This window comes from Thrips palmi, unplaced genomic scaffold (genome assembly GCF_012932325.1).
Source record: "Thrips palmi isolate BJ-2018 unplaced genomic scaffold, TpBJ-2018v1 HiC_scaffold_6, whole genome shotgun sequence".
NCBI classification, from domain to species: domain Eukaryota; kingdom Metazoa; phylum Arthropoda; class Insecta; order Thysanoptera; family Thripidae; genus Thrips; species Thrips palmi.
Genome location: NW_023144633.1, coordinates 6,731,009 through 6,753,971, shown reverse-complemented (window position 1 = coordinate 6,753,971; position 22,963 = coordinate 6,731,009). Strand labels below are relative to the sequence as shown.

General features: G+C 43.9%; 1 protein-coding gene across 1 annotated transcript; it reads left to right on the top strand.

The window, feature by feature from the left end:
* Nucleotides 1–1,419: 1,419 nt before the first annotated feature.
* LOC117651878 (plasma membrane calcium-transporting ATPase 2) lies at nucleotides 1,420–22,937 on the top strand. The gene is given in 24 exon segments (XM_034396417.1): nucleotides 1,420–1,541; nucleotides 2,592–2,768; nucleotides 2,850–3,038; nucleotides 3,167–3,175; nucleotides 3,657–3,668; nucleotides 3,754–3,983; nucleotides 4,060–4,171; nucleotides 4,174–4,194; nucleotides 4,286–4,420; nucleotides 5,049–5,084; nucleotides 5,681–5,872; nucleotides 5,958–6,160; nucleotides 6,244–6,350; nucleotides 6,444–6,579; nucleotides 6,657–6,898; nucleotides 6,976–7,240; nucleotides 7,314–7,493; nucleotides 7,579–7,980; nucleotides 8,077–8,275; nucleotides 8,357–8,562; nucleotides 8,649–8,800; nucleotides 8,913–9,042; nucleotides 13,206–13,274; nucleotides 20,137–22,937. Coding segments are annotated over 23 exon segments (3,606 nt in total). The 5' UTR covers nucleotides 1,420–1,541; nucleotides 2,592–2,611; the 3' UTR covers nucleotides 20,359–22,937.
* Nucleotides 22,938–22,963: the final 26 nt, after the last annotated feature.

Here is a 22,963-nt window from a genome sequence, read left to right as displayed (position 1 = left end):
TGACACGGAGATGAGGCCCGACTTCCGACGCGGGAGAGAGAGGTGAGTGCCGCCGCCATCCAGATGCACAAGAGTTGTTCCGTTCGGCTGTCTCTCTCGCACTCCCGCGAGTGCGAGAGAGACAGAGCGACGAACCACTCCTCTGAATCACTCGAGGGCGACGCCGATGATGCCACGGTTCAATGCATGGCCCGACCAGGCCCGACCCGCGTCGACACTCAATCGTGTTTTTTTTTCCTTTTTTTGCAGAGCGCCCTCCCCGGCTCCACGGGTATGACTTGGCTGACGCGGACGCGACTCAAGTCCCTGAGCCCGGAGCCGGAGCACCAGAGGGGACTTGCCAGCTCACGTACTTAACCAGGTGCGCACACTGTGCAGTGGCTTTCTTGGAAAACTTCGGGGCCGTCAAAGTTAAAACGTGGTATCTGAACCTTGTTCCGCTCGTGGGTCTGTTCCATACCACGCAAACGGTGGCAAAAATTGACCAAATTGACACGACGCGCCAGTGTCGAAAGGGCTGCCAACCTCAGACTGCCAACTGGATAAAAATTCTCGAGAGCCAAGTCCTTGCCGGAGGCTGAGGTAGTGGCAACCCTTTCGGCAGAGGGGGATCGTGGGAAATGATTGCCTACTGGTGTGGCAGCGCTGCACGCCTTTGGGCGAGGCCTGTGGCTCTGCCCCTGCAGACAGGCAACTTATCGTGCCTGTCGCAAGAGTTGCCTAGGGCACTAGCAGGCTAGCAGGCAGCAGCACGTCGGCGAGCTTGGCGCCGCAGGACACCGATTCCGAGAGTCGTTTACGTCGCTCTGTCGCTCGCGCACCTATACGGTACGCTCCATGAGTGCGAGAGAGACAGAGCGACGAAAACGACTCTCGGAATGAGTCCGCGGACCGCAGTCGGCGCGTCAAGTGTCCGCCGCGTGGCGCGTCCACTCCGCGAGGTCCGCGAGTCTGCGACACTGGAACACTGGAATCCAGGCTGGCTCCTGCTATCGCATCGGCAATGCCGCGTTCCCACGCGGAGAGCTCGGAGAGGCACCATCTTGGTGATGTCACACTTCCGCCGACTCGGTGACGTGGTGACGTCATCGTCTTTCGGGCTTCGGGACGACAGACTGCCCCGCCCCCTTCCCCCCCTCGATTTCCACGGCGATGGGAATATCTTGCGGTCGCCGAAATCCGAGAAACGGCGAGGGAGAACGACGACTCGACTCGCGCCATGCGTCGTCCCATTCATTGCGGCGACATTCGTTGAGGAATGATCAATGCTGCTGTTACGGTAGTCAAGTATTGCTGTCATCTGTTCCTCATTACTCGTGATCCCTATCAAAGAAATCCTCTCCCCCCCCCTTCCTCCTCGCCGCTACGCCCCCTTTCCCCCTTCCACCGGGAGTTACCTGTCCCCCTCCCCCTCTTACCTCTCCCCGCTCCTCCCACCACCCCGCTCCACTCCACAACCGCTGTTTGGCGTTGGCGGCTGGCTGTGCCGCTGTGCGGTTGTGGTGGGCTGGTGGGCTGCAAGGCTCAGGAAGTCAAGTCAAGTGAGTGGGAGTGTGTGACAGGACGGAGCCGAAGGAGCGGCGCGGTGCGGGCGACACTAGAGATGCCAGGCAACATAACCTCGCCGAACTGACTGAATTCGCGGAGAAAGTCAAGTGAGCCTTACCGGAGGCTGGGTCGTGACGGCAGCGCGGTCGGCGAGAGAGAGAGAGGGAGAGCCGTCAGCCGACAAGGACGAAGCTAGAGACACGGTGCGTCGGAGTACAGAAGGAAGACTGCCAAAGCCTTGCCCTTCACCCTACTTGGTAATAACTAGCATCGGTGCTCGGTGCCTGCCCGTCTCGTCGAAAGTCTGGTTCGCCGCCCCGTCAGCCCGCCAGTCAGTCGAGTCACTCCGTGCCGTGCGAGTCGCGCCGTTCGAGCCGTGCACTTCATGCAACGAGCGTATGTCCCATTTGACAGCAAAGTGCAGACTGAGTACGTTGTCCGGGCCGGCGCCGTTTTCACGACGGCTTGCCATCTGTTTTGAAATGACTTGAGTCGGTGAGGCGGAGGCGCGGTGGCGGCGAGACTAGGTGGAGCAGTGCCGAGCAGTGTGTATGTTGACAGCTTATTGTTGATGGGCGACGTTCGGTCGAGTGGACAGGCCAGCGGCAGCCCCGTCTCGGAACGAGATGGGGCTTGCAGTGTTGCAGGCATGTCCGAAAATCTGTTCAGGGGGATTTTGTCACTATTTAATGTGCCTTGTCAGAAATATCAACAGGTCCCTGGGAACTATAACCTCAAAATCCTAGTTGTTGAATGTGCCTAATGTCATTCACCTCCCCTGCAGTCTGTTTTCATTTTGTGATTTGTTTGTCACTGGTAGAACTTTGGTTGTTTCTTGCTTTGACCATGTCAAGTTATATGAGAAGACTGTCTTGTTGATTGACACGTCTCTTGATATCAATTGGTTCTGTTGGCAATTTGATGGCCCTGCGATAGATCATATCAAGCCGCTCATCTTCTGCTGTGAATGCTACTCATGACCTCGCTGGTTTAAGTATCCACTCGATACATTGTTCTAACTTGTGTGAATTGTTGTGTTTCAGGTAGCAAAAGCGGCAGCAACATGGCGATGATAGACGGGAGGCCAGCCCAGTATGGGGTCACCCTCAAGCAGCTGCGGGAACTTATGGGCCTGCCAGCTGCCGAGGCGATCCCCAAACTCGAGGAGATGGGTGGTGCACAGGAACTATGTAAAAAACTCTACACCTCACCTAATGAAGGTAATTTATCTGAGAGGGATACATCTTTTCCAAGAACGGTTCAAAGGGCTTCACTAATCCTGCTTCTTTTTCTCGTTACAGGGTTAACAGGTTCAGCAGTTGATATGGAACATAGAAAAGAAACATTTGGTTCCAATGTAATACCTCCAAAACCACCGAAGACTTTTTTTCGGTTAGTGTGGGAAGCACTTCAAGATGCAACACTTATTATTTTAGAAATTGCAGCTTTAGTCTCACTTGGTTTAGCCTTCTATTCACCTGCCGATGAAGGTAAGCGGTTTTTTCTTATCTACGTCAATGTGTTTACTTCATGGTGTCATGATTTGTTGCATTGATCTGTACCCTCAACTTTTCCCCCTCCCCCTCTTTTTTTCTCTACTTTTATGTCTGACCTATAGAAGAACCAGGTATGTTTACAGCTGGTGTAGTAGTCCTAGATGCAAAGTCAAATCACAGTTAATGCTATGGCTCAATCTAGTGAATGTGCATCTTTGTAGAATTTGTTGAAAAATTGTTCTACTCCCAGCTCTTACCTGAGACCATGGTCAGACTGTCAAATCTAACTTCATAACAATATTCTTCAAATTCTTTGTAGTCTTTGCTTGCTCTCTGTACCCTTGACAACTACCCTGATGTCCCAAGATGTTTTAATACCTTAGTTTCACAAGTATGTGTCATTAATTAGATGTTTAGCTTCACTGTTTCCACTTATCTAATGCATATCTGAAACTTAATTCCAAGCACTCCAATATTCCTCACAAGTTCTAAACCCAGCCCTAGGTTTCTGTCTAGATTGTTAGCAAATTCTGCATAAACCTTAGTGTAATGTTGTTCTAATACACTTGCATTTGTCTTGCCCCTGCTTGCCCTGCATGGTTCGTAACACAGATGGAAAGTCAGGTAATGTTTTCCTTTAGATCTTAGCTAGAGTTAGTTTCAATTTCTCTTCAAATGCTCTCAAATAATACTTACTTCTTTCTTACAGGGAGTAGTCCTGAAGAGGAAGAAGGACAGCATGGCTGGATTGAAGGTCTAGCTATTCTTATATCAGTTATTGTTGTTGTGCTGGTAACGGCTTTTAATGACTACACTAAAGAGAGACAATTCCAAGGACTTCAAAGCAGAATTGAGGGAGAGAATAAAGTAAATGTTATAAGGCAGGGTGAATTAAAGCAAATACCTACAGGTGATATAGTAGTAGGTGAAATATGTCAGGTATGTGTAAGGCTGCTTTTTGATACATTTTCTCATTTGTGAGTGTTGCTCTAATATCTCTCTGTTAAATTCTCAGATAAAGTATGGAGACCTTCTTCCTGCGGATGGCATACTTATACAGTCCAACGATCTGAAAATGGATGAGTCATCATTGACTGGCGAGTCTGACCACGTTAAAAAGGGGAAAAGTACAATCCATTTATTTTATCAGGTAATGTAGCTGAAAAAAAGAAATCAAACACTGTCCTAACTCCATTAGGTTTGATCAAAATATACTCACTTTGATTTTTCTATGAACCTAGGAACCCAAGTTATGGAGGGCAGTGGTAAGATGCTGGTCACTGCCGTTGGTGTTAACTCGCAAGCCGGCATTATCTTCGCTCTCCTTGGCGCTGCTGCTGAAGAAGATCAGAAACAGAAGAAGGAAATGAGGAAAGGTATTGTCGGTAGGACTGATGTTAAAATTAAATTTAAACGTGACTCAGCAGCTATCTGTTGAAGTTTAAGCTTTGGAAGAGGCAAGCAATGAGGTCAACATTCCTTATGAGACGTTAATAGTCTAGTACGCACTGTCTATGAGCATGTTTCACAAAAATTTTCTGTTTTAATACTCGGCCTATTCAAGTGATGATAGACTTCAGTAGTGTCCATTAACTTCATGTTATGGAACCCATTTCTCAAATGTTTTGCTTATTTATGCAGTTGTTAAACTTTGTCAATCAAAGTATGATTGTGCTAATTTTGATGTTTAAAGTCTGCATGACCTGTGAGTGATTTGGTCAGTCATTTCCTTTAACATAAATGTGGGCACTACTGTCTATCTAGAGAAATCTTTGTTTTGCCTGCTGGTAAATTGAAAGAGTGTTGGCATGTTTTGGTTAAATACCATTCTTCTTACCCTGTTAGATCTATCCTATTTTCCATTAGTTTCGACTGAGGGATTTCTATGAATTTCTTTTTTTAGTTCTATGTAAATCAAAAGTAAAGGCTGAGCCAGTCAAGTGCACCTTGCTCCCTAAATGTTGTGGTTGTACTAATGAATTGTTGCATGGTCTTCGTCTACAGATGCTAAAAAGGCGAGGAAGAAGCAGAGTATAACAGGTGATGCATTTTGCATTCATGGTGCAATTCAGAAGCTGTTCATTTGTTGTAGGAGTTCAAAACTCACTCTATTACACATGTATTTTTGTAATTATTACAAAAAAGGTTTTGAGCTGCTCAATGCTTGCACAGCTCTGAATTGCATTTTCATTTGACATTTAAAATAAGGTTCAGCTAAACTACTCTCAGTGCCCTTGTGGCATTCTTTTTGTCCTATGAATTTCTGGTAACTGGCACTCTGCCAAAGAAATTTTAACAGACTTTACATGGTGGTCTTGAATTTCTAGCAGTCACAATTTATGATGCATGCTTTTTATGGTATAGATGTATGTCCTCTCATCCTTGTTCAATGAATAATGTATTTAGAACAAATTCGCATCTTGTAGAGTTATTATTAGGGTGACCACCCATGACCAACTTCCATTTACTTCCTGATACATATGGAGCCACCTGTCAGGTCAATTTTATAAACAAGTCTTTCTTGAGCATGAAGTGTTTGTAAGAACCTTTAGTCACTTTAATTTAAGCTCAAATAATAAACACTTGTGCCTAGAATGTGCTTTGATGGCAATGCCTAATGCTGAGTCATTTTTTAGGCGGTGAGGAGGAAGCTGGCATGACGGGTAACAGCCACATGCATGCTGCCATTGATGGAAACCACGCTGCCAAGGCGGACCACAATCACTCTGGCGGTGCTGCAGCGGCCAAGGATGAGCCTCAGAAGGGCAAGGAGAAATCAGTTCTGCAAGCGAAGCTCACTAAACTTGCTATCCAGATTGGCTATGCTGGTAAGTACTCCTTTGTGGCTTCGGTCTCCATTCCCCTGGTACATTGTAATTTTGTGAGAAATAATTTCTCTTTGCTTGTTTTCAGGCTCCACTGTGGCATTTGTGACTGTTGTTATTCTAGTCATTCAGTTCTGTATGAAAACATTTGTCATCGAAGGTCATCCTTGGAAAGCAAAATATGCCAATGATTTTGTGAGGCACTTGATCATTGGTGTTACTGTTCTAGTCGTAGCTGTCCCCGAAGGTCTTCCTTTAGCTGTAACTCTTTCTCTTGCATACTCTGTCAAGGTGAGTTTCTCTAAGGGGTCTGTTCATAATTTTTTTTATTCATACTTCTACACACTCAATGCTTTCTTTGTTTTGTTTGACAGAAAATGATGAAAGACAACAACTTGGTGCGGCATTTAGATGCTTGTGAAACAATGGGCAATGCCACTGCCATTTGCTCTGACAAGACTGGAACTCTTACCACAAACAGGTTTGCTACAATTTTTAACATATATACTACTTCTCTTGCTTTATGCAAATAATTTGTCTCCTTTCAACTTTTCAACTTTCTTTTTTGTCTCAGGATGACGGTAGTTCAGTCCTACATTTGTGAGAAACTTAGCAAAACCACACCAAGGTTCTCAGATATCCCTCCAAATGTTGCAAATTTGATGATTCAAGGAATGTCCATCAATTCTGGATACACTTCTAAAATCATGGCAAGTTGAAAACTTTGTTCTAAATCTTGAAACCAATTTTAATGTAGAGTAGCAAATAAATTTTGATTATCTTCTAGGAACCTGCAAACCCTGGAGAACCAATGATGCAAGTTGGTAACAAAACAGAATGTGCTCTTCTTGGATTTGTTGTTGCTCTTGGCAAAAGCTATCAGACCATTCGTGATGACGTACCAGAGGAAATATTCACCAGAGTATACACTTTCAACTCTGTGAGGAAGTCAATGAGTACCATTGTTCCAAGGAAGGGTGGTGGTTACCGACTCTTTGTCAAAGGTGCTTCTGAGATCATTTTGACCAAGTAAGTGCTGTTCCACTGTGTTGAATTTCAGTGTTTCATGTTGGTTTGTCTCTTCATACTGCATCCTATTTTACTAGATGCTCCTTCATCTATGGGCGTAACGGTCACCTTGAGAAGTTCACAAAGGAGATGCAAGACAGATTGGTGCGACAGGTTATTGAGCCTATGGCAGCTGATGGCCTGAGAACTATTTCCATTGCCTATCGCGATTTCGTACCTGGCAAGGCTGAGATCAATCAGGTGCACTTTGATCATGAGCCCAACTGGGATGATGAAGAAAACATTGTTAGCAATTTGACTGCCATTTGTGTTGTTGGAATTGAAGATCCTGTTCGACCTGAGGTATAAATATTTTCAACGCCCTGATATCTCACATATGCAGGTACAGTTTTATTCATTTAAATAAATGTTCCAGGTTCCGGAAGCTATTCGCAAGTGCCAGAGGGCTGGTATCACTGTGAGGATGGTAACTGGAGATAATATCAACACAGCTCGATCCATTGCCATGAAGTGTGGCATTATTAAACCAGGTGATGACTTCCTTATTCTGGAAGGCAGTGATTTCAACAGAAAGATTCGTGATCAGAATGGAGATGTAAGGCAACTTTTATCTATATCATGGTGGTCAATTTTTGTTGACTGACTTAAAGTCAATCTTGGGTGCTTTCTTCTGATATCAGGTGCAACAGCATCTTCTGGACAAAGTGTGGCCCAGACTCAGGGTGCTTGCCAGATCATCACCAACTGACAAGTATACCCTCGTCAAGGGTATTATTGACAGTAAAGTTTCTGAAGCAAGAGAAGTTGTTGCTGTCACTGGTGATGGTACCAATGATGGTCCTGCTCTGAAAAAGGCCGATGTTGGTTTTGCTATGGGAATTGCTGGAACAGATGTGGCCAAAGAAGCTTCTGACATTATCCTGACGGATGACAACTTCAGCAGTATTGTCAAGGCTGTTCTTTGGGGCCGTAACGTTTATGACAGCATAGCAAAGTTCCTTCAGTTCCAACTGACTGTCAATGTTGTTGCTGTGATTGTTGCATTTGTTGGTGCCTGTGCTGTTCAGGACAGTCCTCTGAAGGTAACAAATTTTCTCCTGTGAATAGTTATCATTGAGTTCAATATAAGCCATTAAGTTCTTAGTGTGAACAAAACGTCCTGTTTTCTACCTCCTCAGGCTGTTCAAATGCTGTGGGTCAATCTCATCATGGACACTCTAGCATCGCTTGCATTGGCTACGGAATTACCAACTCCAGACCTTCTTCTCCGGAAACCTTATGGAAGAACCAAACCTCTGATTTCAAGGACTATGATGAAAAACATTCTAGGACAGGCCGTTTATCAGCTGTCTGTTGTGTTCGCCTTGCTTTTCCTTGGTGAATATCCTAATACATTCAGGCATTGGTACATTAATTACATATTTACTTATCTACTCTTATAATGGAAATTTGTTGCAGGTGATCAACTACTGGACATCAAAAGCGGACAGTCTGTCAAAGGAGAAGCTACTCAGCATTTTACCGTTATTTTCAATACTTTTGTCATGATGACTATGTTCAATGAAATTAATGCCCGGAAAATCCATGGTCAAAGAAATGTGTTTGAGGGATTCTTCTCCAATCCAATCTTCTACTCTATCTGGATTGGCACTATTGCTGCCCAGGTACTTGTCACAAAGTTAAAATCACCTCATGCCTTTTTTTTTTTTTTTAAGTTTTTGAAAAGGCTAATAAATAATGAATATTGTAGGTGGTCATCATCCAGTACGGCAAGGAAGCCTTCTCCACAAAGAGCCTCACCTTTGATCAGTGGCTCTGGTGCATCTTCTTTGGAGCAGGTACTCTTGTATGGGGACAGGTAGTCACAACTGTACCCACTAGAAAGATTCCGAAGATCCTTTCGTGAGTATTTGGTCTTTCTAAGAATACTATGATTGTGTTTATTTTCTTTCTGCATCATTTTACCTTACTTTTGAACTGTTGTCATTATTAAACTGTGAAACTTGTCTTGTAGATGGGGTCGGGGCCACCCAGAGGAGTACACCGAAGCCATCAACCTTGGTGACGAAAGGTTTGATGACAGTGATAAAAAACCTCGAGGACAGATCCTATGGATCAGAGGACTAACAAGACTTCAGACTCAGGTTGGTGTTTGTAACCTCTAAAAGTGTAGTTTTGTAAATGAATTTGTATTGGGGGAAAAGAGTAGAAATCTGACTTGAGTAGGCATGAAATGGTCTGTTAATAAGGTAGGTTTTGATGACACCCCCCATTGAATTCTGTCCGGAAAGATGCATCCCCTTATCACATCATCAATTGCATCCTGGGTTCCACTCTTGGTTGTTTTCCTTTGTCATCAGATGGTAACATTTATTGTCCTGAAACAAATTTATTGAAGGATTGAGATTATGCTATGGTCCCTTTATTGTAACTGTAACTTGTTTTTCTTTTCTGAAGACAATGCTTTTGGGGATGGGTACATCGATAAGGGTCAACAGTAACTTATCTTCTTAAGCTAAGTGGCTATGTATAGGCCTGCATAGATTGAGTAAACAAAAATTATCAGAAAAAGAAGCTCTATTTTTGTGGACCTTGTTGATGTATGTATTTTGGATAGGATAATGATTGTTACCACCTGTGCACATATAAATTTTGTACCAAAACCTGTATGCACATCTAACTTGACGTCTAAAGTTTATTTTAATTTTAAATGTCATCTCATGGAAACTTAATTTTAAGCTTATAACATTTTTTTGTAATGTTTTTGATCTATCTTTGTTCATTGTTTGTCTCGAGCACACAATCGAGCCTCAGATGTCATACAGGTCTTGTTTAATTAAAATCTCACCCTATAGGGCAGTTTTAGTAATTCAGGAGTTGCTGAAATCTTTCATTATTAAGATTTCAGACCTTTCATCAACCACCTCGTATTTTACAAACCCCCTATTCAATTGGTTGGTTGCCTGTTTCTTTGTCCACTTTTATTTAAAAGTTCCCTCCTTATTGGGATGAATGACGCGATTCCCTGTACCTTGTATTGGATACAACATTGTCTTGCAGGTGTGGCCGGTGGCTTGACCTTTGGCTTGTATCTTGCAGGTGATGAAGGTACAATCTACGGTAGATGTGTATTCCCATAAGTAATCTATAAGAGCATGGTTACATCATACTACCACCAGGAAGGGATTAGCGTATTGTATTGCTTGGTGTGAGTCTTAAAGTGATTTGCACTCAAGTAGATGTCACTTTTGGCCTCATTTTTGCACAAAATTCGGCAAAGTCTCATATTTGCTTTTCAAAATACGTCTTAATGTTTGTCTTTTTGTGATTATTTTTTCAATTTTGATACTTGTTTTCTCACTCTAGGAAAGTTTTGTGTGTGTGGTAATATTTATTTGCCTGGTGTGGCTTTGGAGGCTCCTACATGACAAAAACCTAGTCCCTTCAATTATGTATGGTGGTGTTGTAGCTTGCTCTTTAAATCACTTATGTTGATCACATGTATCAAATGCCATTGTTGTGTTCTATGTGCCATGTGTTGATATATCTTGTTTTAAACATGCACACTGACACTTAAAGAAAGCCAACAAAACATGATCAAAAAGCCTTGGATTTGGTTCATGATCTGACCTGTATGCACTACATGAGCTATGAACCACACAACTCGGCGCCAAGCAGTGGAGGCTTTTTGTATCTCTTGGGACTGGTCTTTAGCTTTGCACTGCTGAAATCCTTAAATGTGCCATGATCAGTTTCATTTTCAACTAAAAATGATTATTGATTACACTTGGTACTTAGCTAAAATTGCACAATGTGTCTCATGCCTCACTTGGTCTTCTTACCTTTTTAAATTTGAATCTTTCATTAGGTTTGTGTTATTGCTCTGCACATTTAAGGGTTTCTGTTTTGCTTTCTACAGTTGCTGGGGGTTGGTCGGTCTATTTTCCTCATTCCATTTCGAACCCTGCCTTCAGTAGAAAAGGAAGCATACAGAATAGGCATTATGTGCACAGTATTTTATGAGTAGATAATTCATTCATCTCAACACACTATTTTCCACACTATCCTATCCTTTATTATTGCCTTCTTTTCGTTGTCTTCTGCAGAAACACTGATTTCAACTTATCTCTTCTATGTAAATCAATTTACTGCTTTCTTCTTTCCTGTTCCTCGTCTATTACAGGCATGTGTTGAGCTTGTTCTCCTCTCCCCATCTCTGATCCAGCATTGACTTGTCTTTCACCCTCATCCTTGTTCGTCTTCATTGCTGCTCCAGCCGCCTTCTTTCCTGACTTCAGACATGAGAACACCCAGTTACAAACCGGCCACCTATCTACATTGCAGTCTGTCCTTCCTGCCCTGTTGATCCTTTACGTCCACTTTGGTCCCCGTCAGTAAGACTCTGCCAACCTGCTTGTTTCGGCTGCCAGCTTGCCTGCTTTGCCCGTCTGTTAACGACATTTTTTCTGCTTATGGGTCAGTGACATGGAGAAAGTAAATATGGATTGGTTCCTTGTTTGGAAATCAAAGTACGTAAGTGTTTTTATGATCATGCTACTTTTGCTTGAGTAATCTGAAATAGATATTTTGTAACTGGAGTTGCAGAGCATATTTACTCCCCATTTCTCATTGATCCTATATGCTTCATTGTCATTGCATTTTCTTTCCTGATAACCTGCCGTAGATTAGTTCTATTTTCATTTTGCAACTATGCTTGGAATGACATTTTCAACTGGTATTTTTCTTCCTTTTGCTTTTTGTCACTCTGTAATGAATGCCTGTACTGATAAATTAGTGAACTTTATCTTGTGGATGACATTTATTTTTGCATAATTTTCATAATTGATGGGTTAGAAATTATTGCACGGCTTTGCATGATTAGTTTTGTTAGCGAGCTGGTTTTCTTTCCTTTGTCTCTTGAGAATTGACTCACTGCTTCGCGAGGAGCTCTGCTCTCAGTGCACGGCACTCGCCGGCAGGTCAGTTAATTTTGTTTTTGTTTTTTTTTTAACTTTTTTTTTTCAGCCTGGCGTTTGTTTAGTTCTAAGTAACACGACTGTGTTTTTTTCTTAACTGCAAATTTATTTTTTTTGTGCAAGGTATGACAATATCTAACTAATTCAACACAATCCAAGGCTTTAGCAAGTGCTGTAGCTGTTGATTGTTGTAGTTGTGTAGCAGTGTTGTGTCGTGGCCGCCCGTACGCCCATTTCGCCTGTTACGCCTGTTATGCTAAAAAGGCGCTGCCTTGCCAAGCCTGGCTGTGCCTGGCTGTGCCTTGCCCCTTGCCCATCACCACCTCTTCTGACTCCCCCGCCGCCCCCTGTGTTTTTCAGATGCGCGTCATAAACGCATTCAAGTCGACACTGGAGGACTTGCAGGAGAGGCGCTCCGTGCGTAGTTTACACAGTTTGCGCAGCTCGAGGAGCTCACACCCGTTGTCCGACTTCAAGTACATTGACGAAGACCCGAAAACGCCGTCTCCCCACTCCTCGAACCACACGGGGACGTCAGCGGCCGAAGACCCCCATCTAGAGAGGCCGGACGGGTCGGCCCAGTCGGCCTACCCCCATCTGGCACATCAGGCCCCTGCAGCCAAACAACAACACCAACAACAACTTGTGGCCCCTTCAGCCCCTTCTGCCCTCACCTCCCACCACACTGAAACTAGCATCTAGCATCTAGACCCAGAGTAGGTGGCGACGAGACGTGACGTCATGTCGAGCTCTGCTCTGCTCTGCCGTCGTAGATATGCATGACAAGTTTGATTCCCTTCTGTACCTGTATTTTGGAGGAAGTTTCTCGTTTCTCTCTCTTTCTGGTTCCCTGTGAGTGAGTGCCGGCTGGCTGGTGATGGATTTGGGGCCCTCCCTTTCGCCTCTTTCTCTCCTATTCTGTCTCTCTTCCTGCATCTATTAGCAAGCAGCCCTGTACACTCTTTCTCACTGTACACCCTCTATATCTTTTTATTCCTTCTTTGTTTTATTTCCTTTTCCAATGTCACCACTCTTTATTTTTAAACAACACACATTTTCTTTGTTTTAATGATTTTAATTTCAGCCATGTAAAGTGCAGCCAGTGATACATGCATGAACAGTTAGACAAACCCCTATGATGATTGTGGAGCAGGGACCCATGAAGGATGTGTACTGTATGAGCTGGCATGGGGTTATGCAAAACCCTCTGCCCATTTTGTATTGTTGTATGTAGCTCTCCACTTGACTCAGACAAGGTTCACCCTAGTCAGCACTGTGTGACTATATTGTTATCTCGTCTCACTGCTGATTGTTACCCTTTACTCTTAAAGGTGATAGGTGGTGAATTGCAAGAGCGTTTGATTCCGGTCCCCTACAGCAAGAGTTCTACCGATCAAGCTGTAAGCTGCCTTCCTATAATCTTTCTTGTTCGCTCGCTCGCTGCCTGCCTGCTCAATATGCATTGCGCAACACTACATTGATGTATGATTGACGTTCTTGGATTATCCCTGACCGATGCCATACATGTAGTCATGCTGCGAAGCATTGCACATTTCGAAACTCACATGATAGTGTCTAACGGACTGACCCCTACTGTTATGTGAGATTCGTCCATTATTATGCCCCGCTTTGGGTGTTACTTCTATCCTTTTGTGTTGAGTGTTGTCAAGGGTTTTATTTTATGGTAGCTTTAGCCATTTAATTTTTATAACAGTCCAGTTACTCTCAAAATGTTTTATAATTGCTATGATGTGAATCAAGTTTTTTATTTTCTGTGTGAGAGTTGTTTCTTTAAAGTTAACCCTTTAGATTCTTTTTTTCCTTGATGCATGGTTCTTTTATTACCTCACCCTGCCTACAATTTCTGTAGAATCCTGTTAGTTCTATTCTTCCTGTCTCTCTGCCCCAGCATGACCAGCCAACAAGGCTGAGCGCAGCTGTGCGCCACTCACTCTGATAAGATCAAGAATCGAGCGCACACTTCGCTTTTTGTTGTTGCATTTACTCCACAGTTTCAGAGCTTTTGAATCAGGCCTTCACTTATGCATGGTTTGATAATTGATGGAAGTCTTCAAGACCGTGCCATGTGTTGCCTGTTTTGTTTGATTCACTTTTGGCCATTGTAATAACACAAATGTTCAGTATTATTTGGCCAGATATATATTCACTATCAAACTTAGTACATTCCTGTTTTAATTGTTGGAAGTATGCTTACAATTTTACATTTTAAGAGTTTTGCTTAAAACCTAATTAATATAGGATATCCCATTTTTGAAAAAGCAGGTCTCATGAAATTGTTTTGAATGTTTGTGCGAGTGTTTGCAATTAATTTGAATGTTATATATATATATGTGTGTATGTGTTTGAATGTGTACATGTGTGAGTGAGAGAGTTATCTAATTTGGCTGAGCTGTAGAGCATGAGTCAGCCGAATGTACCGTATATGCTGAACTGCCTCTCTGTGGAAGTCACTGCTGATAGCCAATTGTGTGTGAATACCGACATTTGGCTGTGAGTACTAGACACACCCATTTCAGGCAAACTATGACAAAGTCAACTCTTCAGCCGTTAGAGTGATCTTCCAGAGAAGGCCCATACTGTGTACATTATGAATCAGGGTTGCTATGAATTTGAATTTCATCATTATGCCTTAAATAGATGACTGGAGAAATGCAAACTCCAAGTAGACTTGGCATGTTTCACTGATAAACTGGCCGTAAATTAAGTGGACAAAGCGGGAATATTGTGTTCATGAAGTCTATCAATTTCAGTTTCCCCTTGATCTGTACGATTTACTTGAATTCTGTGACATTAGCTTTTGGTTCAATTGGAATATACTGCTTACTGATGTATTTGGTTAGGTCTTGATCTTTGATTTCAGCTGACACCTATTACTTACTGCTCACAGAAAATATTTGACATCAAACTTGAGTTCATGTTTAAATTGTTGGGTAATGTTGGTCAGACTAAAGGATCTTGTAGCAGCTCTGATTCCATTGGTTTTTAGCTACAGGGTATTTAGATGCAGTGTTTGATAATAAACATAGAATGCTATTTAGTTATGTTGAATATGTGAGCCTACAGTGTTAATAATTGTGTATTAGTTGCATTTTAATTGTGTATTATTGTACCAGTGTTAAATTTTTTTTGCTACACTTATTTATATGCTGGCTGTATTTTTTTACTAATTTATGTAACTTAAAGTATAGATAAGCTTAAATAAAAGCATAAGCTGTACAAAGGAAAGTGCCATGTGATTGTATTGCTTTGCTCCCAGAGTGAGGATGATGTGACTGCATGCGTACAGTGTACAATCACAGCGAGAATAATGCTTCTGCATGTCTGTTCAGTTCATTTTAATTTGCTCAGAACATCTCTCAAATTCTACAGTTCAATTGTGCCTTTGCATTCTTGTTTAAAGTAACTGTTTCACACACATCTACATGGCACATTTACTTATATGTTGCCAGGCACAAACTATGATACATATGCATTTGTTAAGTAAGTGCTGTTTCATTTAAGTAGAGTACAAGCCCAAATCCATAACTTCAAATAAATTGTGAAGATAAGCACCTAGCCTGGTGTGCTGTGCCAAATGTTTTAAGTTTCCCTTCATTTTTTGAGAAAAGGAGCTTGCATTATTCTGGTTGACATTTACTTAAGATAAACAATATTGTACTTATGCACATGTATCGCTATTTGCGATGATTGCGAACAATTTCTCCGGAAATGCCCTTTTACTTTTGATTGCAAATACCATGTTAACTGGTACTGATTAATTTTCATCTTTCTGTACTGCATGACTGTTAACTGCATTTAAAATATAGATTTGGTTATGTTATGGTGTATAGATGAGAATACTTCTAGAACAAATTTAGCAAAGGGAAGAGTGCAAATGATTGCAAACAAACAAAAAAGAAAATTGTACTGGTGTTACATGATACGCAGGCTTCTTACTGGGTTTCACAAGACATTTGTTTCCTTTGAAAGCATTTAAACGTCAAAAGCCAGTCTTATATAAGTGAAATTATTTTTATTTTACTATATTGGTGATATGAGCTTTCAGCACTATTAGGAATACTCTTAGGAATACTCAATGTAAATATAAACTATATAGGAAATTGCTTTCAAAAATGATGATCCTTCTCCTAACAACCTGATCTCTTCCTCATTGCACGTATCTGAATATCCTAGTGGCGAGGTGTTGAAGTGCACACGAGCAAATGCTCTGCAGTTGATTCACGAGTAGTGTATAGCACCTATAGGACATATTGTCTTGAGTTTTGCTGTGTGAGTGCAATTTTATGCAAACTGCAATTGCTGGAATCAAATAATTACCTACAATAATTGGATCACATTGATTTCATATGCACCTTTGACTTTCAATCTCCTCAAGACTGAAAAAAAAAAAAAAAAAAAAAAAACTGGGAAAGAAAGTTCCTTACTCAAGGACTGCAATGTGATATTATTTGCCTTTTGTCCTCTGGGTGAATATCTGCATCATGCATTTTAGAAATAAATGCCATTTAATGCTAAATTTTTGATGTCAACCGGAAAGAAGCGTCCACTTGTACCAGTGTAGCAGATTGGTGTTGAGGAAGGTAAAGTCGAACATCAGCAGAGTCTCAAATTCTTTGTCACACTTTTTGAAACCAACAGCATTGACACTTCCAGCTGCAGATCGTTGTACTATCAAACTAACCATGGGGTTATTTATTTTCAGCATGCATTCTTACTTACTCTTATTACTAACAGTTAGTTATACAAGAGTTATTCCACTTCTTTTCTTAACGACACCAATTTTTCATTAAATCCTATTCTACTGGTACCCTTTGTTGGATTATTCTTTTGCTTCTATAAACCAGTAGATAGGGAGACAACATTTTGTCCTGTAAAAATTATTGAGGTACTTGCAGATATTTTGAAATTGCTCTTGTATAAATTTCAGCTACAGTACTCTCCTGTCCAAAAAAAAGAAAAATATAGTAGATGAAATCTCGAGGTACAGAGAAGTTTAAATTCTTACTGCAGATCATTTTTAATAGTACATACTTCATTCAATAGACTGTCCTTTGGAATTTAATCAAATTAACTACTTGAGGTTGGCGAAAAGATCAAGTTTGTTTGAGCATTAACTGCAGGACCATAAGAATTGGTCATGAATGTAAGGCTACTTGCCAAGTCAAGTAGGTTGATCCCAATCAAATTGATCTTGCTAATTTCTTGTTTGGTTTTGCACTGTATCCCGTACTTAGACAGTTTCTTTTTCACACACTCGCTTAAAGCTCTTACTGGAATTTATGAAATAGAAACCTTCTTTCCAAATTAAATCTGTGCTGCCACAGTGTATCTGTCTTCTTAAATTTAGTATTTTGAAGCTGAGAAATCTATGCCATTGTAATGAAATTATCTCACTTGCTGATTTCTTTGCAATGTATTCTATCATAATGTAAAATTTAATTTCATAATTGTGAAAATTTAACAGTTTTAATGTACTTTTGAATTCTTTTTCTTTCTGAGTTGTAAAGGTACATTGACACGCTTGTAACCACCTTAAGTTGGTTCGAAGGGCTCCCAATTTGTATTTTATGGTCGATAGTTTCAGCATGGCTTCACTTACCTTTTTGTACCTGATAACTGCCATGACAATATTTTAAACCAAGTCCTGTTGCTGCTCACTCAAACTACTTATAAGAACCAGGGATTTAAAGCATTCCATTTATCAGCTTTATATCCTTATCTTTTTCTCTTTGGTTAAAAAATTTCTACCACTAAAACTTAAGTATTTTTCAAGTGATCCTAAAAAACTTGAAGAAAATTTATTTCTGTTTATCATACACTGCAGATGGGGAACCCTTCGTTTCTTAGTTTCTTCTGTTTACATGTAAATACGGAAACCCCAGAGTAATGCTTCTAACGCTAAAAATCTTGAGCTGACTAGTGGAAGGTGATGTTGTGCAACTTGACTAGTTTAGATACCAGTAAAAGAGAAGAAAGTACAAAATTACTGTACGTGCTTTTGCACAGTTAGTTTGAATACAGACTGTACGCTAGACGGAAAGAGTAATTAATGCTTTGCATGGAGTGATATATTGCCTGTATTTAGTATTGCAGGAAGAAAACTGAGCTTTAGTTGGTTGGCGGCCTCAGCTGCGCATGCCACTAACGCAGTGAGTACCCGCACTTAGCACTACACTGCACGCTAGCGTTTCGCTTTTTCATTTTATTTGTTATAATAATAATGACACACAAGGGGTAAAAAAAAGCCTTCACTCTGTACTTGCTGGCCAAGGTCTGAGTGGGAATCTGGCCCTTTCTATTGGAATTTATTAGAATCTGCGCCACTGTTTCAATTTGCTCAATATAAAGAATACAATGATACCATCATGAGTGACGATTCTCACATAGCTGCCCTGGATGATTCTTTGTTTCATTATGAATTTAATTGAACATGTTGACTTGAATCTTACAAAGTTTGAATTTGGTGCATAAAATAAATTAAAAATATATGCAGATGGCAAACGAGCATTCTCCTTGTATTTTTATGAGCATTACATATCCTAGCAAATAATAAGTTGAACGAATTCCAATGGTTTGGGCACTACTTTGGAAGGCTCCCATCCTCAAAATATAGTTTCTGACTCAACAAAAATCCTGCCCCGTGGTATGAGTCTAGAATTTTCTCATAAAAGGACGCGTTAAGCCTCTTCTGTGCAGGGATGATGTTAAGTTGTGTTGTTCAACACTGGTCTATTCGGCTTTTGGAGTGTGGGAAGCAGAGTCTCAACATTTTAACTACGTATCTGCTAGTCTTCCCCATGGAGGACAACCCTGCCATGCCCCACGTAGAAACAAAACCTGGTGCCGGTCGAGAGTAGTGAAGCTGTCCGGAACCAGAGACCTGCCTCTGTCTCTGTCAGTCGCACTGCGGCACTGCGAACCGGCGCCTGCGAGTCACTGGGTAGGCAACCCAACGCACAGGGCCGCAGTGGGGCTGGCCGCTGCCCGGGGCGTGGGCGCGTGAGGCGCGGACCTGACGCGATGGCTACGCGGCGCAAGGCAGTGCAAAGTGACGGAACTGTGGCAGTGGAGGCGTGGCAAGGCACACCTAACCCTAGACTTGACCTAACCAAGTATTTTGTCCACGCCTTTCCTTGCTCTCATCCCCGGGTTCCCGGCCTTCAGTCGGTGACCACGCTTCGCTCGGACACCGGCAGTCCCCGCCACCCCCGCCCCTCTCTCGCGTGAAAGTGCCCGTAGGGGCCGCGCCGCGGGCCGCCGCCGCGGGCCGCCGGGCCAGCTAGCGACTGCCAGCCACAGGTAGGACCGGCCGGCTTAGGGTACGTATACCAGTGCCCCATTTGGTGTGATGCCTCTTGGCCTCTTGGCTTGTGTGTGCGTGTGTTTTTACGCTGCTGCATCATAACCGCTCCGTTGTTCCCCCGAAGCACAAGCCACCGTTTTTGTGTGTATGTGTGAACCGGTCGGGAAGTGGGATGGGGTTTTCTAGAGGGTCGGGCAGGGAAAGACGCAACGCAGGTTAGCTAGGGTTTTTGTTTGGGTGGCGTCTCCCCCTAGTAACTAAAATTGACTGGCCGCGGAGTCTGCCGCTTCCGGCCACGGAGGCCCTGGAGACCAGTCAGGAGAACAAGGACGTTGTACGCATGCGCAGCCTCGCTGCTTCAGTGCGCTCTTTGCTCTCTCTGACGCTTCCCCACCACCGCCTGCTGCCTTTCCTCCGAGTGGTCTCCAGGGCCGTGGACGTGGAGGTTGGTCCAGCTGGCGTTTGGAACGAGTAGATAGATCTAAAGGGAGCTTCGGCCAACTTCCCCAATCCGTCCCGCCGCGAGGCGGGCCTGCCGAGCGGACTGCACTGAGTCGTCTCGTCGCTCTGTCTCTCTCGCACCCCTACGGGACGCCCCGTGAGTGCGACGAGACGAATCAGCCTGCGGAGCGCCGGGTAGGCCAGCCCGCCGGGCACGCGTGTGGGGCGGGCGGCCTACCCGGTGCTTGTCAGGCGCTCGGCTGGCCAGCGGGGGTTTCCCGTCGGGGAAGCCCGGTGCTCGCTCTCGATTCGATAGGTCGACTCTCGACTCCTCGCCCCGCTCCAAAAGCCTGACAGACGAGGGGAGGGGCCGGGAGGGGCTAGCCGGCTAGGACGAGGGGTGCGGGGTGTGGGGCAGGCCCGGCGTGGCGCCGCGGGGCTGCGCTGGCCCGGCATGGCAACTGGAGTGATACGGAGCGCGTTGTCTGGTTTTGCAGATTCGCGTGGTGAACGCCTTCCGACAGGGCCTGGACGCCCGGTGCACGGACTGCAGCTCGGTGAGCCTGGCCGAGGTGCTGCGCAAGCAGGCCTCGCTCAGCAAGCGGCTGTCGCAGACCTCCTCCATCGAGTACGCCGACAACCTGCCGGACGAGCTGGCCGTGCCCGAGGTCGACGTGGAGCGGCTGTCGTCGCACAGCCACACCGAGACGGCCGTCTAGCGCCAAGCCTAGCCTGCCGCGACCGCCGTGACCGCCGCGACCGACCGGGGGCAAGGCCGGGCCGGCAAGGCGGCCAAGGTGGCCAAGGCCAGGGGGAGCCGCGACACTGCCGCCCCGCCCTCGGGGCCCTCGGGGCCCTCGGGGCCTTCGGGCAGACCCCGGTCCATGGACTAGGCGTGCAGGCCAGGCCTGCGGCCCAACGGCCAGCGGCCTCGTGTTACTTTACGCTTTTTTTTTATCAAAGAAAAAAAGTGGGGCTGGACGGAGGCTACGTGAAGGACACTTTCTCGCCTCGGTCCCTCCGGAAGCCCCCGTTGTTGTTGTTATCTGGCGGAGGTGGGGGCGTGCGTAGCGCGCGCGTGCGTGCGTGTGTGTGCTGCATACGCGCGCGCGTCCAATCAGTGAACTTGTTTATAGGACTGACGGACTTTCGTTCGTTTGCCGTCTGTGCATTCCACGCGGTCCGCGCGGCCGAGCGAGGCGGAGTGGATGTCGCGTCTGGTCGGCTCCACTGGGATTTTGATTTGAAAACTAAACCTGACCTTTGACGTGCATTGTAAAAAATCATCCAAAACATCATTTACTTTCCATCTCAGTCCCGAATCTCAAAATTCCGTAAGCATTGAACAGACCCCGTCTGGCGGCATCTACCTGCAGCAGATTTCGTCGAATCACGAACTGGGACGATTTCGCACAAATCCTTTTGTTTGCTGTCGGCAAGTACCCGCCCCGCCCCCCGGCGCGGAGTGTCCCCCTGTTTGGCCACCACTCACACACTCTCACACACACTCACAGACGCGGCGTGGACTCGTGGAATGTGCAGATGGACGCAACGTCAGTCGCTCGTTCGGTGTTCGACGACTACTTCGCGCGGTCTTTGTTGTTGTTGTCTCGGCCGTTGTTTTTGTTAGGGGATTGGTCGTCTGGACTCTAAACCCTAGAGCTAGAGATAGTTTCAACTGAAATAGGAAAGAGTGTTGAAGAAGACACCGATGGCGAGCGACCAAGAAATGAACGACAAGTCAAGATAGTGGTTTTTTTCACTTAAGGAAGAGCGCATTTTGCGCTAGCTCTTCGTGCATGTAATTATTGTAAGTAATTAGTTGTTAAGTGAATGAAGAGACAGTTGTCAAGTTGTTGTGTCTTTTCTGCGGAAGGCAGGGCTTGTGCTTGAAAAATGTTGAACATTGTTAAAATTATAGTTTTTTTATTTGATAGCCTATGGAGGCAATGAATTGCTGGAGTCACTGTTCATGTAGGTTATAGATTCCATGTTGATTCTTGAGTCGGATGAAAGGGGTCTGCCGTTTGGACCCACCCACGCCAGAGTTTTGTTATCAGCTTTTCTTGGTGTACTTGTTCCTGCTAGTCACTAGGACCATCATGTTAAAGTTGAACTGTTTTATCTAACCACTACTGTAACCTCGGAGCACCCGCCTTCGGACCGCAGGCCGACCGCGGGCCTGCCCGCCGGGCCTGCGCGTCCTTGCGAGTCCTGCGGAGTGCAGGGACAACCTGGGGAATGCCGCAAGAGCAATATTTGTCGACCACAAAAAAAAAATGTGTCCCAAATACGGCCGTTGTTACTGTTATTATTTTTCTTTGAGATTTTTAATGTATTGTAAAAGATGAACTTTACATTTACACAGTTGTTGAATGTTCTTTACTTGGGGGGGATGGGTGTTAGACTGGTTTGTTAGATTAGTGCTGCGGCCTTGATGTCTTGAACCAACCTGAGGTAGCCCACGGGCCGCCGCAGCCGCCACGCTGCAGGTCTGGGGAGGTGCTCTACCTCGATGCTGGCGCTCTTCTGTAATGTCGTTCGACTGAAATCTGCAGCCTGTATCACGGAGATAAGGTACTATAGATATGTTGCGAAAAAAGAAGTATAACTAGTTGTTAAGAACCTCTCTTTGGCTGTTAATTAAGTCTAAAGAATTGTATCAAACGAATGACTGATATTCGGATCGTATAGCGAGACAAGTCTTTCAATTCAACGTTTTATAAAAGTCGGTCTCAAAGATAATCATCCAAATATTGTTGTTTATCGAAACGAATTGCCAATGTAAGTAATCCTTTGTAAAGTACTGCCATCTCATCTTGTTTGCCCGAGATGCAGTATGTTTGAAAATATTGGCAATGGCTTCGAGTGATGTGCCTTACCACATCTCTCTAGCGAATGTTGAAATCGTGACCGCGACTGCATCTTGTTCAAGTTTTTCATTTTGCTTCATGACACATGATGACTAATGCATTAAATCTAATTGTGTTCATCATACATATACAGCTGTTCATTCATAAGCTTTAATAAGTGCGTTATCGGGTTTTGTCATCAGTTCTAGCTTTTTTGTAAGGATTCTATATTACAGTGAACCAACTGAAACACGATACACCACTATCTTACTTCTACCAGTTTATTAGGTTAGTTCAGGCTTCAAATTCGAACTTCATAACTTTTTGATTTGTGCTCGAAACAATACTTTGTATTTCATTGAAGGAATTCTTATTTCCGTCGAATGTTAATGGCAAATAATCGTTTTTACTAAATAAATGTTTATTGTATCGATTCATTGTTAAAATAGTGTTTCGGATGTCTTTATTTATT